Source organism: Myotis nattereri, assembly GCF_964212035.1.
Source record: "Myotis nattereri genome assembly, chromosome: 10".
Taxonomy (NCBI): domain Eukaryota; kingdom Metazoa; phylum Chordata; class Mammalia; order Chiroptera; family Vespertilionidae; genus Myotis; species Myotis nattereri.
In genome coordinates this window covers 72,446,905-72,459,419 of record NC_138085.1, presented here as the reverse complement: position 1 = coordinate 72,459,419, position 12,515 = coordinate 72,446,905, and the positions used below count along the sequence as shown (strand labels likewise).

At 54.2% G+C, this 12,515-nt stretch overlaps 2 protein-coding genes across 2 annotated transcripts; one reads left to right on the top strand and one right to left on the bottom strand.

Moving 5' to 3' along the window:
* Positions 1 to 343: 343 nt before the first annotated feature.
* On the bottom strand, positions 344 to 1,588 carry PRR30 (proline rich 30; the record flags this gene model as incomplete). The annotated part of the gene is made up of 1 exon (XM_081101601.1): positions 344 to 1,588. The coding sequence occupies exon 1, from the start codon at positions 1,571 to 1,573 to the stop codon at positions 344 to 346; it is 1,230 nt and encodes a 409-aa protein (XP_080957727.1). The 5' UTR covers positions 1,574 to 1,588.
* A 4,700-nt stretch (positions 1,589 to 6,288) lies between these two features.
* TCF23 (transcription factor 23) lies at positions 6,289 to 9,600 on the top strand (the record flags this gene model as incomplete). Its single annotated transcript, XM_081101420.1, has 3 exons — positions 6,289 to 6,510; positions 7,246 to 7,488; positions 9,424 to 9,600. 3 exons carry the CDS (start codon positions 6,289 to 6,291, stop codon positions 9,598 to 9,600), a joined length of 642 nt encoding a protein of 213 aa, XP_080957546.1.
* Positions 9,601 to 12,515: the final 2,915 nt, after the last annotated feature.

Below are 12,515 nucleotides of genomic sequence, written 5' to 3'. Positions count from 1 at the left end.
CGGGCCTTGTGGGCCCCTTGGCCTTTTCAGGTACATGGCATCCACTCTCCCTGGCCACTCTGTTTCCTTTGACTCTCCCCGACCCCCTCTGCCCCCACAGGTACCCAGGGTGTCTGCTCAACAGGACACAAACACAGGTTTTGCAGGGTTAAGCTTTATTGGATACATTGAAGGCTGAATGGAGCCTCCCATACCCTCGGTCCTCTTCAGCCAGGAGAGAGCAGGCTCCACAAGGGACTTCCAGGGTTCAGGGCTGGAGAACACACCTGGCCGCCAGCCAGCCAGCCCTTCAGGGTGTCTCGGGGGCTTCCCGAGATCTGGGGCCTGGTGGGGACGGCAGGGTTTAGAAGAGGTGCTCCAGTGAGCCTCCGTGGCTCTGGAAATAGGATGGCGACTTTTGGAGAATAGGCTCTGGAGAGGCAGGCCTTGGAGCCGACGAAAGCCCGGGCTTCAGGGAGACTGCGGCCTGTTTGAGTCCCTGACGCGGAGGCCCTGAACATTGAGTGGAATTTGGTGATGGAGGGCCTGCAGACCTGAGGTTCCCGGTCGGGGAGGGTTTGCCTGAGGCTGAATCTGCCCAGGCCTGAGCTGCTGGGGCCTGAAATGCGTGGGTTTGATACCCAGGGACCTGCATGGCCTCGCCCTGAGGTCCTGCTTCCTCCGGTCTTCTTTCTGGCAACAGATGCAAAGTCCTGGCCTGGCCTTGAGGCAGGCGGAGAGCAAAGCCGATGCCTATGCGGAGTGGTCTGGATTCCTGGTCTTGTGCACAGGGCAGTAGCTGGGGGAAGGCAAGCAGCCGGGGTCCAGTCCTGTACCTGGGGGTGGGGCAAGAGGGACTGCGGGGCCGGAGACACACCAGGCATATAGGGTACTCCACAACCGGAGGCTGGTCGGTTCTGCCTAGCCACAGGCTCTGCAAAATGAGTAACCGAAGGTCGTGTGCGATGCGACGGTACCCCAGCTGCACCACCAGGGCCTGGGCCAGGGCTCCTGGGTTCCTGAACTCTGCAGCGTCCCTTTCGCTTGCCACGCATCCCTCCGCCACCCCAGGGGATCTGGTGTCCTGGTGCTGATGCCAGTGCCATGTCTGCCTATTGGGGTGGACCCCAGGACAAGGTAGGCTGAGGCTGTGGGAAGTGAGTGTGGAGCTAGGTAGGTCTTCGGAGTGGAAAGGAGACTGGCAGGGTGGGAGAGAGGAGTTCTGTGGCTGAGAGGGATTAGAGGACTGAGCAGGGGGCGGAGAGGGGTATAGATGGCAGGAGGGAGAGGAGGAACGTGGAAGGGAGAGAGACGGGCAATTCTGATGAAAGAAAGCAGGGGAACTTGGGAGAGAGGAAGAGCAGGGTTGTAGGACGAAGTCAGAATTTGAGTCAGAAGAGGAGGAATGGGAGCCGGGAGAGTGGGACTGTGGCGGAGGGGAGCAAGGTGGAGGGGCGGAAGGGAGCGATTTCTGCGGAGGCAAAGGCTGAAGGTTCTGAGGAAGGGAGTCCACAAGTTGTGAGGAGCCCTGAGGGGGACGCCCAGGGGGCGCTGCTTTCTGTAGCAGCCCTCGGTCCTTGTTTTGAGGCAACATCGCCTTGAAACAGGAAAGGACTGAGGCGGCAAGACCAGAGATTAGAGACCTGGCAGCCAGGACCAGTATCTCTGGTTGCAGCGTAGGAGACACCCAGCCCAGCAGCACCAGGCTCTCTGGGTGTTCAGGCAGGAGGTGGGATCTAAGCTTGGCTTCTCTCTTCTTTGCCGTTGGCCATTTGATGAGGGATGTATAGGGATGGAGAATCCGAGCTGCCTCTGGGAGCCTGGGGGTGGCAGCAATTATCTGAATGGGCCAGGGAGGAAGGCACAGCCCATAGGACCTGTAGAGAAAGAAACAGAGCCCAAGATATTGAGAGAATGGGTCCACTTCCAGCTCTGCCTCAGGGGCCAGTTCCAGGCTGGTTCACTAAGACCCTAAACCCATGTCACCTTTGGGGGCAGAAGAGCTGGCAAAATGCTCAAGGGAAGGTTAGAGCTGAGGAGGAGAGAAATAGGGAGGGAGAGAGGGTAGGAAGGAGGTGGAGAAGAGGGTATGGGGGCTGAGATGCGACTAGGAATTGAGGGTGTTCTGCTGTTGTAAGCTCTTACCCATGAAGGTTCCTCTGGACTGTTTTACAAGGCACTTCAGAAAGGACGGGACCTGGGAGAAAAAGGAACAGTCACCGAAGAGTGGGTCCACCCCTCTCTGCCCCCAGCATCCTCTACCCTGAACTCACTCTGACCCAGATTTCTGTCCGAGCCTGGTCTTCAGTCCTCCTTAGCCAGGAGGGGGTCTTCTGTTATAGGCTTTTGTTCTCCTAAACCTGAATCAGGGATTCTGCAAGCATCCTGGTTTCCTGCCAGTCTGGTTCCCCTGAGCCCTTGTTGCCCCTAATGCTGATGTCCTCTGGCTCAGCCTGGCCCTAGTCAATATGGCTTATCACACCCAACAGGAGCAGGAGCATGTGGCTAGCTGGTGAAAGCCTCTGAAAGACTGGGACTTCGTCTAAGGGGTGGCACTGCCACCCCCCTTGGGAGCTAGAAGTCCCATATCCTGGGGGTAGTTCTCCGTGACATCTAGTGCCTGTGTCACAAATGTCAGGTGTGACATCATAGGTTCTCTGCCTCTAGGCTCTGGGACCTTCTTTCAGAGACCATCCACAGGCTGGCCTTTGACAAAACTGAAGCAGGCATAATTCTCTGGGGCACTCGTCTCCTTTTTGGGCCCCCGTTACCTCCTCTGCTCTCTGCCCATATACCACTCCCTCCACCAAGGGTTCCCCTGAACCACACAGCCTATTTGGGCTGGGTCCTCCCTTCAACTTCTTATTTTCCCTTGCTTTCTGAGCAGGGCTCATGCTCCACACCCCCTTTAGGATATCCTATATAATAACAGGCTAATATGCAAATTGACTGAACAGTGGAATGACTGGTCACTATGATGTGCATTGACCACCAGGGGGCAGACGCTCAATGCAAGAGCTGCCCCCTGGTGGTCTGAGTGCTCCCACAGGGGAAGTGCCACTCAGCCAGAAGCTGGGCTCATGGCTGGTGAGCTCAGTGGCAGTGGTGGGAGCCTCTCCTGCCTCCGTGGCAGCGCTAAGGATGTCTGACTGCTGGCTTAGGCCTGCTCCCCATTGGAAGTGGGCCTAAGCTGTCAGTTGGACATCCCCCGAGGGCTCCCAGACTGCGAGAGGGATCCCCCCCCCGCCACCGCACTGAGTGCACAAATTTCGTGCACCAGACCTCTAGTGTTTATATATTTTAATAATTATTTTCTTAACAGCTTTATTGATATATAATTCACATACCATACAATCCACATCCGTCACTTCACTGTTTTCCAGTATGCTCACACAGCTGTGCAGCCATCAACACAATCTAATTTCAGAACATTTTCATTACCCCCTTCCCTAAAAACCTATCCCCATTAGCAGTCACTCTTCCTTCCTCCCTGCCCCTTGGCCCTGGAAACAATAAACCTACTTTCTGTCTCTATGGATTTGCATATTCTAGGCATTTCAGACCAATGGAATCATAGAATATGTGGCCTTTTGTGTCTGGCTTCTTTCACGTCACATAATGTTTTCAAAGTTAATTCATTTGAAAACTCAGCTCAATCTAGATCTGTGTCATCTTTTTACTATTTGCAGATTGTCACGAGGCCATTCTCATTCAGCAATAAATTTTGTTAGTCCATTAAAAAAAAAAAAGTTAATTCATGTTGTAGCATGTGTCATTACTTTATTCCTTTTTATTGTCAAATAATGCTCCTTTAAATGCCTATATCATATTTTGCTTTCTCAATAATCAATTGATGGATATTTTGTTGGTTTTACTTTTTTGGTAATTATGAACAATGCTGCTATGAGCATTCTTGTACTAGTTTTGCATTGGCATACATTTATCTTGAATAGATAACTAGGAGTAGAATTGGTGAGTCTATATTTAATTTTAAAAATCTTTTAAAAACTGTTTGTATATTGTCCTAGCCAGTTTGCTCAGTGGGTAGAGCATCGGCCTGTGGACTGAAGGGTCCCAGGTTTAATTCCATTCAAGGGCACATGCCCTGGATTGCAGGTTCAACTCCCAGTAGGGGATATGCAGGAGGCAGCCAATCAATGATTCTCTCTCATCATTGATGTTTCTATCTCTCTCTCCCTCTCACTTTCTCTCTGAAACCAATAAAAATATATATATTTTAAAAATCTCTGTTTAAAGAAAATGTTTGTATTGATTTTAGAGAGGATGCTCTAAGGAAAGAAAAAGAAACAAGAAATAGCCCTAGCCGGCTTGGCTCAGGGGATAGAGCGTCAGCCTGCGGACCGATGGGTCCCAGGTTCGATTCCGGCCAAGGGCACATGCCTGGGTTGCGGGCTCGATCCCCAGTAGGGGGTGTGCAGGGGGCAGCCAATCAATGATTCTCTCTCATCATTGATGTTTCTGTCTCTCCCTCCTCCCTTCTGCTCTGAAATCAATAAAGAAATATATTAAAAAAAAAAGAAAAAAGAAACAAGAAATATAAAGATTGGAAAGGAAGAGATAAAATTGCCATTATCTTATCTACTTAGAAAAACCAACAGAACCAACAGGATACTAGCACTAATAAAGTTCAACAAGATTGCTGGATTCAAGATAAACTTTTAAAAATTTAATAACACATCTTTGGGATGGTGGCCTGCGAGACGGAAGACGAATGGGAATGGGATAAAAGGAAATGGAGGGCAGGTGGGAGCGAGGCCAACATTCGGCCCTGCGTGTGCCAAAGACGCGGTGCCACGAACTGACAGAATTGAGTGTATGTTTAAGTCTCTGCATCCGGCGTAAAAAAAAAAAAAAAAAAGGAAGAAGAAAACGCTTGGTGCGCATCTTTCAGTCTCCTTTCTCTATGTCCACATAAGTGCGTAAACCTTCACACAGCTTTGCTTTTGGTGTTTGTCATCCTGGCTGGATCTTATTATACCCGTTGGTTTACAAATACGTTTTTTCACTTAATTGTGAACTTTCCATGTCACTTTACAGAGGGCTGTCTTATTCTTCCTGTCACTGGTGGATAGTCAGTCAATTTTCCCTGTCTTCTCTTTTCCGTTCTCTCTGGTCAGCTGGGTGTCTGCCTCGCTGGACCTACAGTCCGCTCTGTACCTTCCCTTTACTTACTGGGTCTCCCCTGGAGTTCAAGATTGGGGGACAGGGACATGCAAGACGGTGCTGCTGCAGGCAGAGGTTGCAACTTGAGGTCAGGCGGGGCTCCTGTGGCAGGTTTGCTATTTCTTCAGTCGCCTGCTCCTTAGTAGCTGTGTGGAGGATACAGCGCCGCTCAGCAAACATCCTGGTCCCTGCCTTCAAATCTCTCCCGTCTGGCTTGGGGACAGACAGGTGAGCAACTCAGCCCCGGCAGAGCAGGATGGGGTGAGGGCAGTCTTCTGAGTCCACTGACTGCCTGGGTTTCCATACCCGCATCACTTACTAGATGTTTGACGCTGGGCAAGTTATTCCACCTCCTGACACTCAGTTTTCCCGTCTGTAGAATGCGGATGTGAGAGTCTATTTTCCTATAAGGTTGAAAGAAAGATAATACACTTGACGTGCTTAGCGTACTGCCTGGCAGTGATTTGAGGACTTTGAACTGTTAGGAAGCCAGCCAGGGTGTGGTCAAGCATAAACAGAGCCCCAGTGAAACAGCGAGGCCTGGGCTCCGGGTTCCGGGCCTTCCCCAAAGAAGCCACAACCTGCAGATGGGCAGCCTTCCCCTGGCAGAGTGGGAGCAGGCAGTCCAGGGGGCAGAGAGGTACAAGGAAAAGCACTGGGTTGAAAACCTGAGGCACGCATGGGGAGTAAAAGTCCTTCTAAGGATGTGTGCAGAGAAGAAGGAGGTTCAGGGCCCCTCCATGAACTCGAACCCCAAAGCGAAAGCCGCAGGTCTATCGTAAGACTGCTGTCAGGGTCAGGCAAGGCTCCTAGAAGGAAGCTCCCTTCCCACCACCCTCCTGCCTTCTTCAGCAGGGCCTCTCCCAGGGCTTGGTCACTCCCAGCATGCAGCACCCCCACCCACCGCTGGTTGGGAGGCAGGCAGGAGGTTTTTCGCGGGGGCTGTGCCGGTGGGCGGTTTTCCCAGAGCGCGAAGCGAGGCAGGACTGCGTTGGCGCCAGCTCCCTCAGATATAGACACTGCTGGCCAGATGACCAGCCTGCCCGGCTAGCTTGAGCCCAAGGACTCCCTCAGGCACTGTGTTCCTGTCCTGGGAGCTGTGACACCAACTCCCTAGGGTGTGGCATGTCACAGAGAAAGGCCAGAGGGGCACTGGCCATGCCGGGAGTGGGGCAGAGCCCGGCGAAGGCCAGGCCGAGGCTGCTAGCAGGCACCCACAGCCGGAGGAGCCGTCTGAGCAGGACCAGGCAGGACCTGTGGGAAGGGGCCGGCTGGAGCAACCAGAGGTGGAGCAGAGCTGCCCCTGCCCCCAGAGGGGCCGGCACCGGGAGCCTGGCTGGTGTCAGGGTAAGGAAATAGGGCCCTGCAGAGGGAGCTGGGGAGGCAGGGGTTGGAGGGGTTGAGAGAGGTCACCTCCGATGGCAGAGCGTCAGTCAGTGTTACCATCCCTGCCCTAAAACGGGACTCTAAGGCTCCATGCTTTGTGGTTGGATAAGCTGAGAGTGTGGCTAAGAGACCTGGCCCAACTCACTGCTCTCCAGGACACTAAGCCTGGAGGAGTGATGTGAATTTCCCAAGGCCCCAGGGCAACAGTCAGCAACCGCAGGGCCAGGACTTGAGCCTGTGATTTGAGCCCAGTCTGGTGTCATTTCCTCTTTACCACAGCTGCCTCTTCTTCTCCGATGACCCTGGGCCAAGGGTCATCTCTACTGAGGAGGACATGGCTCTGTGCTCCCTGTGGCCCAGGGCACCTGATCAGCAGGATTCAGACCTGGGTGTGGATGGAAGGAGGGCTAGGAGGAGGCACTCGGGAGAATTAGAAAGAGTTCAGGATCTCAGGTTCTGAGCCAGCTTTGCCCTCCTGTTCCATCGGACACCAGGCGAGGCCTTCTCTCCATTCCCTCAGCTGTAACGCGGGGCGGGGCCAAGAACGGACAAACTGGGGTGATGTCGTTGGTCCCTGCTGTTCAGAGTGCTACCACTCTGACGGAAGACCTCACACTAGAATGCTCTTAGAAGCCGGGGCCTGGGGGTGGGGGTGAGGGCGTCCGGTCAGACTCACTCACCCGCTCCTCTGTGCAGAGTGAGGTCAGTCCTGAGAACGCCGCACGAGAGCGGAGCCGGGTGAGGACACTGCGCCAGGCCTTCCTGGCCCTGCAGGCCACTCTGCCTGCCGTGCCCGCGGGTACCAAGCTCTCCAAGTTGGATGTGCTGGTGCTGGCCACCAGCTACATAGCCCACCTCACCCGCACGCTCGGCCACGAGTTGCCTGGCCCCGCCTGGCCACCCTTCCTGCGTGGACTCTGCTTCCTGCACCCTCTCAAGGTAGGCCACGAGCCAGGGCCTCGGGGAAGGGGGTTTGGGGTAGAGGGATATTGGACTCGGGTCCCGGCCTGCAGTGGGGAGTGGTGATTGGAAATGACTTTATGAGAATGTGGTTCCAGGGACATTCATGGAGGCCCCAAGACTGGGGGGTGCCTAGTGTCAGGGGAGAAAAAGGACCAGGAAACCACGCCTCGGAGAGTCTTGGATGTGGGGGGTATGGTCCCCTGTCCTTGGGACTTCTGAGGCAGGAGAGATGCCCGCTGGGAGAGCAATAGTCTAAGAAAGCATTGCTCTCGAAGCCACCAAGCTGGGGGCACCACCTACCAGACTGCAATCCACCTGTCCCGAACCTTGCTTATATTATACTAGAGGCTTGGTGCATGGATTCATGCACGGGTGTGTGTGTGTGTGTGTGTGTGTGTGTGTGTGTGTGTGTTCCTCGACCTGGCCTGCAAGGATCAGTCTGAAACCAGCTCTCAGACATCCCCTGAGGGGGTCCCACATTGCAAGAGGGTGGTTCTCTGGTGATGCACTCTAGAATCAGGCTCCCTCCTCTCTGGTTCCGGTTGTATCACCCAAGAACCCCAGCTGCCAAGTCACCACAGCTCAGCAGCTCCTCAATTGAGCATCTGCCCCCTGGTGGTCAGTGCATGTCATAGCTATCAGCCGGCCAGTCACTTAGGCTTTTATATATATAGATGTGGGAGGAAAGGTAACATGAGCCTTACTTCTCAACCAGGGCATGAAATGAGACTATTCATAAAAAGTATAATTAACAGTAAATCACCGTCTCAATAACAGCTAACAGTATTTGGATGCTAAAGTTATGCCAGGAGCTGTGCTTTAGTGCGTTTTTATCTTTTAATCCACACAAGAACCAAAGCAGGGCAGCTTTACAGATGAGGAAGCCGAAGTTCAGGGAGATTAAGTGGCTAAATGTTTGAACCCAAGAGTGTCTGCCTTCAGACCTCCTCCCTTGCTCACAGCCACCAAGCAGGCCCAGGAGACGGCATGTAAATTGCTGGTTGTGGTGTAATAACTGTGCTACAAAGGAAGAGACATTCTACCCCTGAGGGTAGCATTGTAATGGAGTCAACTTTATTTTTAGGGAGGTTACTTTTCACCATCTGTCTCCCCTAAACACCATAGTTCTGAAATGTCTTGAAACTTGAGATTTTTAAATTTTATTTCATGCAAATGTAGCCAAAATGCAAGAATTTGAGACTAAATGGGGGCAACTCTGAAGTACTGACAGTGGCACCTGGGGTATATAGTTGTTGCCTTAGCTGTAAGATGATGATCAAAGTGAGGCCATTGCATGGAGGAAGCAGTGGATAAATGTATTGAAGAATGAACCAATGAGAGCCGGGTAAGGTCCGGAGCTCTGACAGTGGAGCTGGTGAGCCAGGAGCAGTGCCCCTCACCCCAGCCCCCAGGCGGAGGGGTTGCCAAGGGGGAGGGCAGACCTTAGGGAAAATCAACCTGGAACTTTCTAGGACTGCCCACACTCCTGCTGGAAGGAGGGACAGTCTTGGGAGGTCCCCAGTCATAGGGTGCGGGCACTGACATCTGGGTCAGAGGCACTTGGGTGGGAGGCTGTGCAAGAGAAGGGGTCAGGATGGATCAGTGTCAGGAGTCTTTTCTTGCCCTCCCCCGCCCCACTCCCAGCTCTTACTGTGGGGTGGGGGGAGGGAAAGAAAAGACTGAGGGCTGAGCCAGCCCCTCAAGCGCTTCCCCGCCAGGCTCAGGTGGTCAGGAGAACGCATGGGGCCAGGAATGGTGGTGCGTTGGAGCCTACTGTCATCAGAGCAGTCACGACAGGGGAGGGCTTCAGGGAGGGGGGCCAGGGAAGGCGGACTTTGGGTGCCAAGGACTACGAGGGGCCGCAATAGTGATCGTGACTCACTCCTCACTTTCCATCTCCGTGTCTTGCAGAAGTGGCCAATGAGATCGCGTCTCTATGCTGGAGGCCTGGGCTCTGGCCTTGACTCCACCACAGCCACCAGCCTGGACCAAAGAACAAAGGAGACAGAGGCCAGGCCCCCAGTCCCTGGAGAGGCAGATGCTCTCCTCCCCACCAGGCCGCTCCCACCCGTTCTTGGTGATAAATGACCTTCACGCTCACCTTCACTTCGGGACTGCGACTCAAGCTTAGGGACCTGGTTTCTTCTCTACCAGGCCCTGCCTGTCTGCACGCTGACTCTTACCCTATGGATCTGACTCAGCCCCAGGTTCCAGCCTGCAGACCAGACAAAGCCGCGGGCACGTCTGTGATGGAGTGCTCAGGGGCACCAGGGAGTCCACCCTCATCTTGGCACTGGGGGCGACTCCCAGTGGCTCTTCCGTGGCAGCTACAGGGAAATGGGAGAGGAAGGGGTTTGATTGGGTTGGAGGTTGAGTTATGGCACTACCCCTTGCTCCCTCCCCCAAAGTTCCTGCAAACCGTCTGGAGATTGCAAGCAGAGGGAGGGGCCTAGGATGGCAGCAGCTGCAGGGGCTGATGGGACCAGACAAGCTCTTGGCCGCTGTGTGTGTGAACAGAGCTGGGCTGGGGTCGCATGAGCAGAGGGGAAACTGAAGAAGGGAACGTTTTGTTATTTCACCACGACGTACACGGATGTCAAAGAGGCAGGACGGCGTTTAGGAGGCTTGTCTCTGCATCCTGGTCTCTCCAGCTGCCCCTCGCCACCACAGTGTCTCCCCCTCAGGGCCCTGCACCCCTCCACTCTTTCCTTGATACGAGTTCTATTTACAGGTGAAGCCATAAAGCTCGCATGGCTCACATTCCGGTTTCCGAGACACTTCTAGTCCCCAGTGCCTCCCGAGGCAGCGCCACCTCAGCGAACCCGCAGCACCTTAAGGCCTTGCATAAGAAGAGTGTCGATTGGTTCAATTACATCCTTGAAGGACCTTAGAAGAAGAATGTGTATCGCTTCCAGGGGATGATAATTACAGTCTTCTCTTTCCATTATGCTAGGAATCCAACCTCCAGGAAAAACAAGGTCCGGGCCCAGAGGGATTCTTGTACGATTTTGGCCTAAGGACTCACTGGCTCTAACATTATTTCTACAATCTGTCTACAAATGACCTCTCTAGGGTCAACTCCTTCCCACAGACACTGCCCTCCCAGGCTCTCCCTAGGTCCTGCCATGGGGAGCCAGACATTTGATAGCGTTCTAGTGGAATTTACCTCTGGTCCTGAAGAAATAGTTTGAGGACTAATCACAGAGTTTGCACATACTGGAAGGAATCTTCCAGATCAGGTATCGCTTCAGGAGCCCGAAGTCCAGACAGAGAAAGAATCACCTTTTTGTGGAGTGAGAGGGGATGGGTGAAGGCGACTAGAATCCCGAGTACAGAGTGCCCTCCATAGAGCCACCATCGCCACCATGAGAGTACGTGAAGTTTGGGGCCGCCTGGCAGTGGCTGGCGTCACCGGTGTGATGAGTTGCTGTTCTTCCACAGGGCTGGCCCGGGGGGCAGGTGGAAGGGGACTGGAGGGGTGACTCAGCAAGTTGGGGTGGAGGCAGGAAAAAAGACACAGAACGTCCTAGTCAGGCTGCATGGATGTGGGAGAGCAGCTGGACTGTGGCTGGGAGCCATGGGGAGAGGGCCTGGGCCAAGGCTGACCTCGTAAATCTACTGAGTCTCTGCTGAGGGCCTGGAGAGCTTGTGCAGAGCTGCTCTGGGCAGCTGGACGGGGCCCGGCAGGGCCAGAGACCAGGTGTGGGTGGGCACGAATGCAGTGTTCTTCACAGACCATAAAAGTCCAGCTCGAATGTCCTATTCTTCAACCAATGAGCGGCATCTCCCTGGCTGAGTTTGAGGGTGATAGGAAGAGGAGCAGATCACAGTCTCCCTCCAGGAATGAAACTGGGAAAGCGGGCGTTGAGTGTACATGGGGAGACCCTACCTCACCCCTGATCCTGCCTGTGACAGCTCTACCCACCCCCCGCCCCCCCCCAAAGCATCAAATCTCTCCTGATAACTGAGGAAACTGGTTTGGAGCTTTCCCCATCCCACCCAGGTCAGACTCCGTCCTGTGCCCTGGGTGGGTGGGGGGCGCCCACGTCACCCTGGTAGAGGAGACAGGAGGGCAAAAGAGAGAGGAAGCCGGTGGAGGCTGAGGAAGTGCGAGGGCCGCATTACAGGGCTCTAAGGCTGCCTCCAATGTGGAAAACAATTCTTTTTCATAAAAGTGTTATATATGTTCGCACGTAGTGGGTTAGTAAATGTTATTTGAAAATAAATATTCTTTAAAAGTCTCTATTTTCATGTCTAATATGGTGACTGTCAATAGAAACAACTCACAAGAGTAAAAGCTCGTCGGAGTCCTACTTCTTAAAGAATGTCAAGGGGTCCGGAGACCGAAGGTTTAGAATTTTTGCTCTGGAAGAAATCCGTGATGGTCAAGGGAAGATCCCACCTCACCCCCTGATCCTGGACGTGACAGCTCTGCCCTCTGCCTTGGGCAGACAGTGAGTGGGTTTTGGTCTTTGAGAGACAAAGGGCTGGGGGTCTCCGGGGTGCCTGGCAGAGTGTGGGCAGAGGCCTGCGTCCTGATCGTTAGGTCTCCTGGGGAATGAAGGTGGGGCTGCTCCCCGCGTGGACTGGGCCTTCCTCAGGCTCTGCCGTGGCCTGCTGGTCTCTGTTGCCCTTCAGCACCCCATGACTCCTCTTCTTGGGGAGCACTGTGGTGCCCCCAGAGAGGTCCTGCGGACACCGAGCAAAGGGTGTGAGGGGGGTGAACAGGAGACAAAGGGCTGGGGAAGCGACCCAAGCAGAAAAGGTGAGAGACTCTGCTCCGAGCCCAGCGAGAAGGGAGAGCAGCTGGAGGGGAGAGGAGAGGAGAGGCCAGCAGGCTGTGCTCTCTCCCCGCTCAGACCCCTCTGCCCACCAGGCCAGAGCTCTCCTGAGGAGCCAGGGCAGCTCTGCAGCCGGGTCCAGGCTCAGGCAAATACCAGAGGAAGGGGTGCTGGGTGGGGGAGACAGCAAAGGGATGGAAGGGAGCCCGGAGGTCTGGCAGC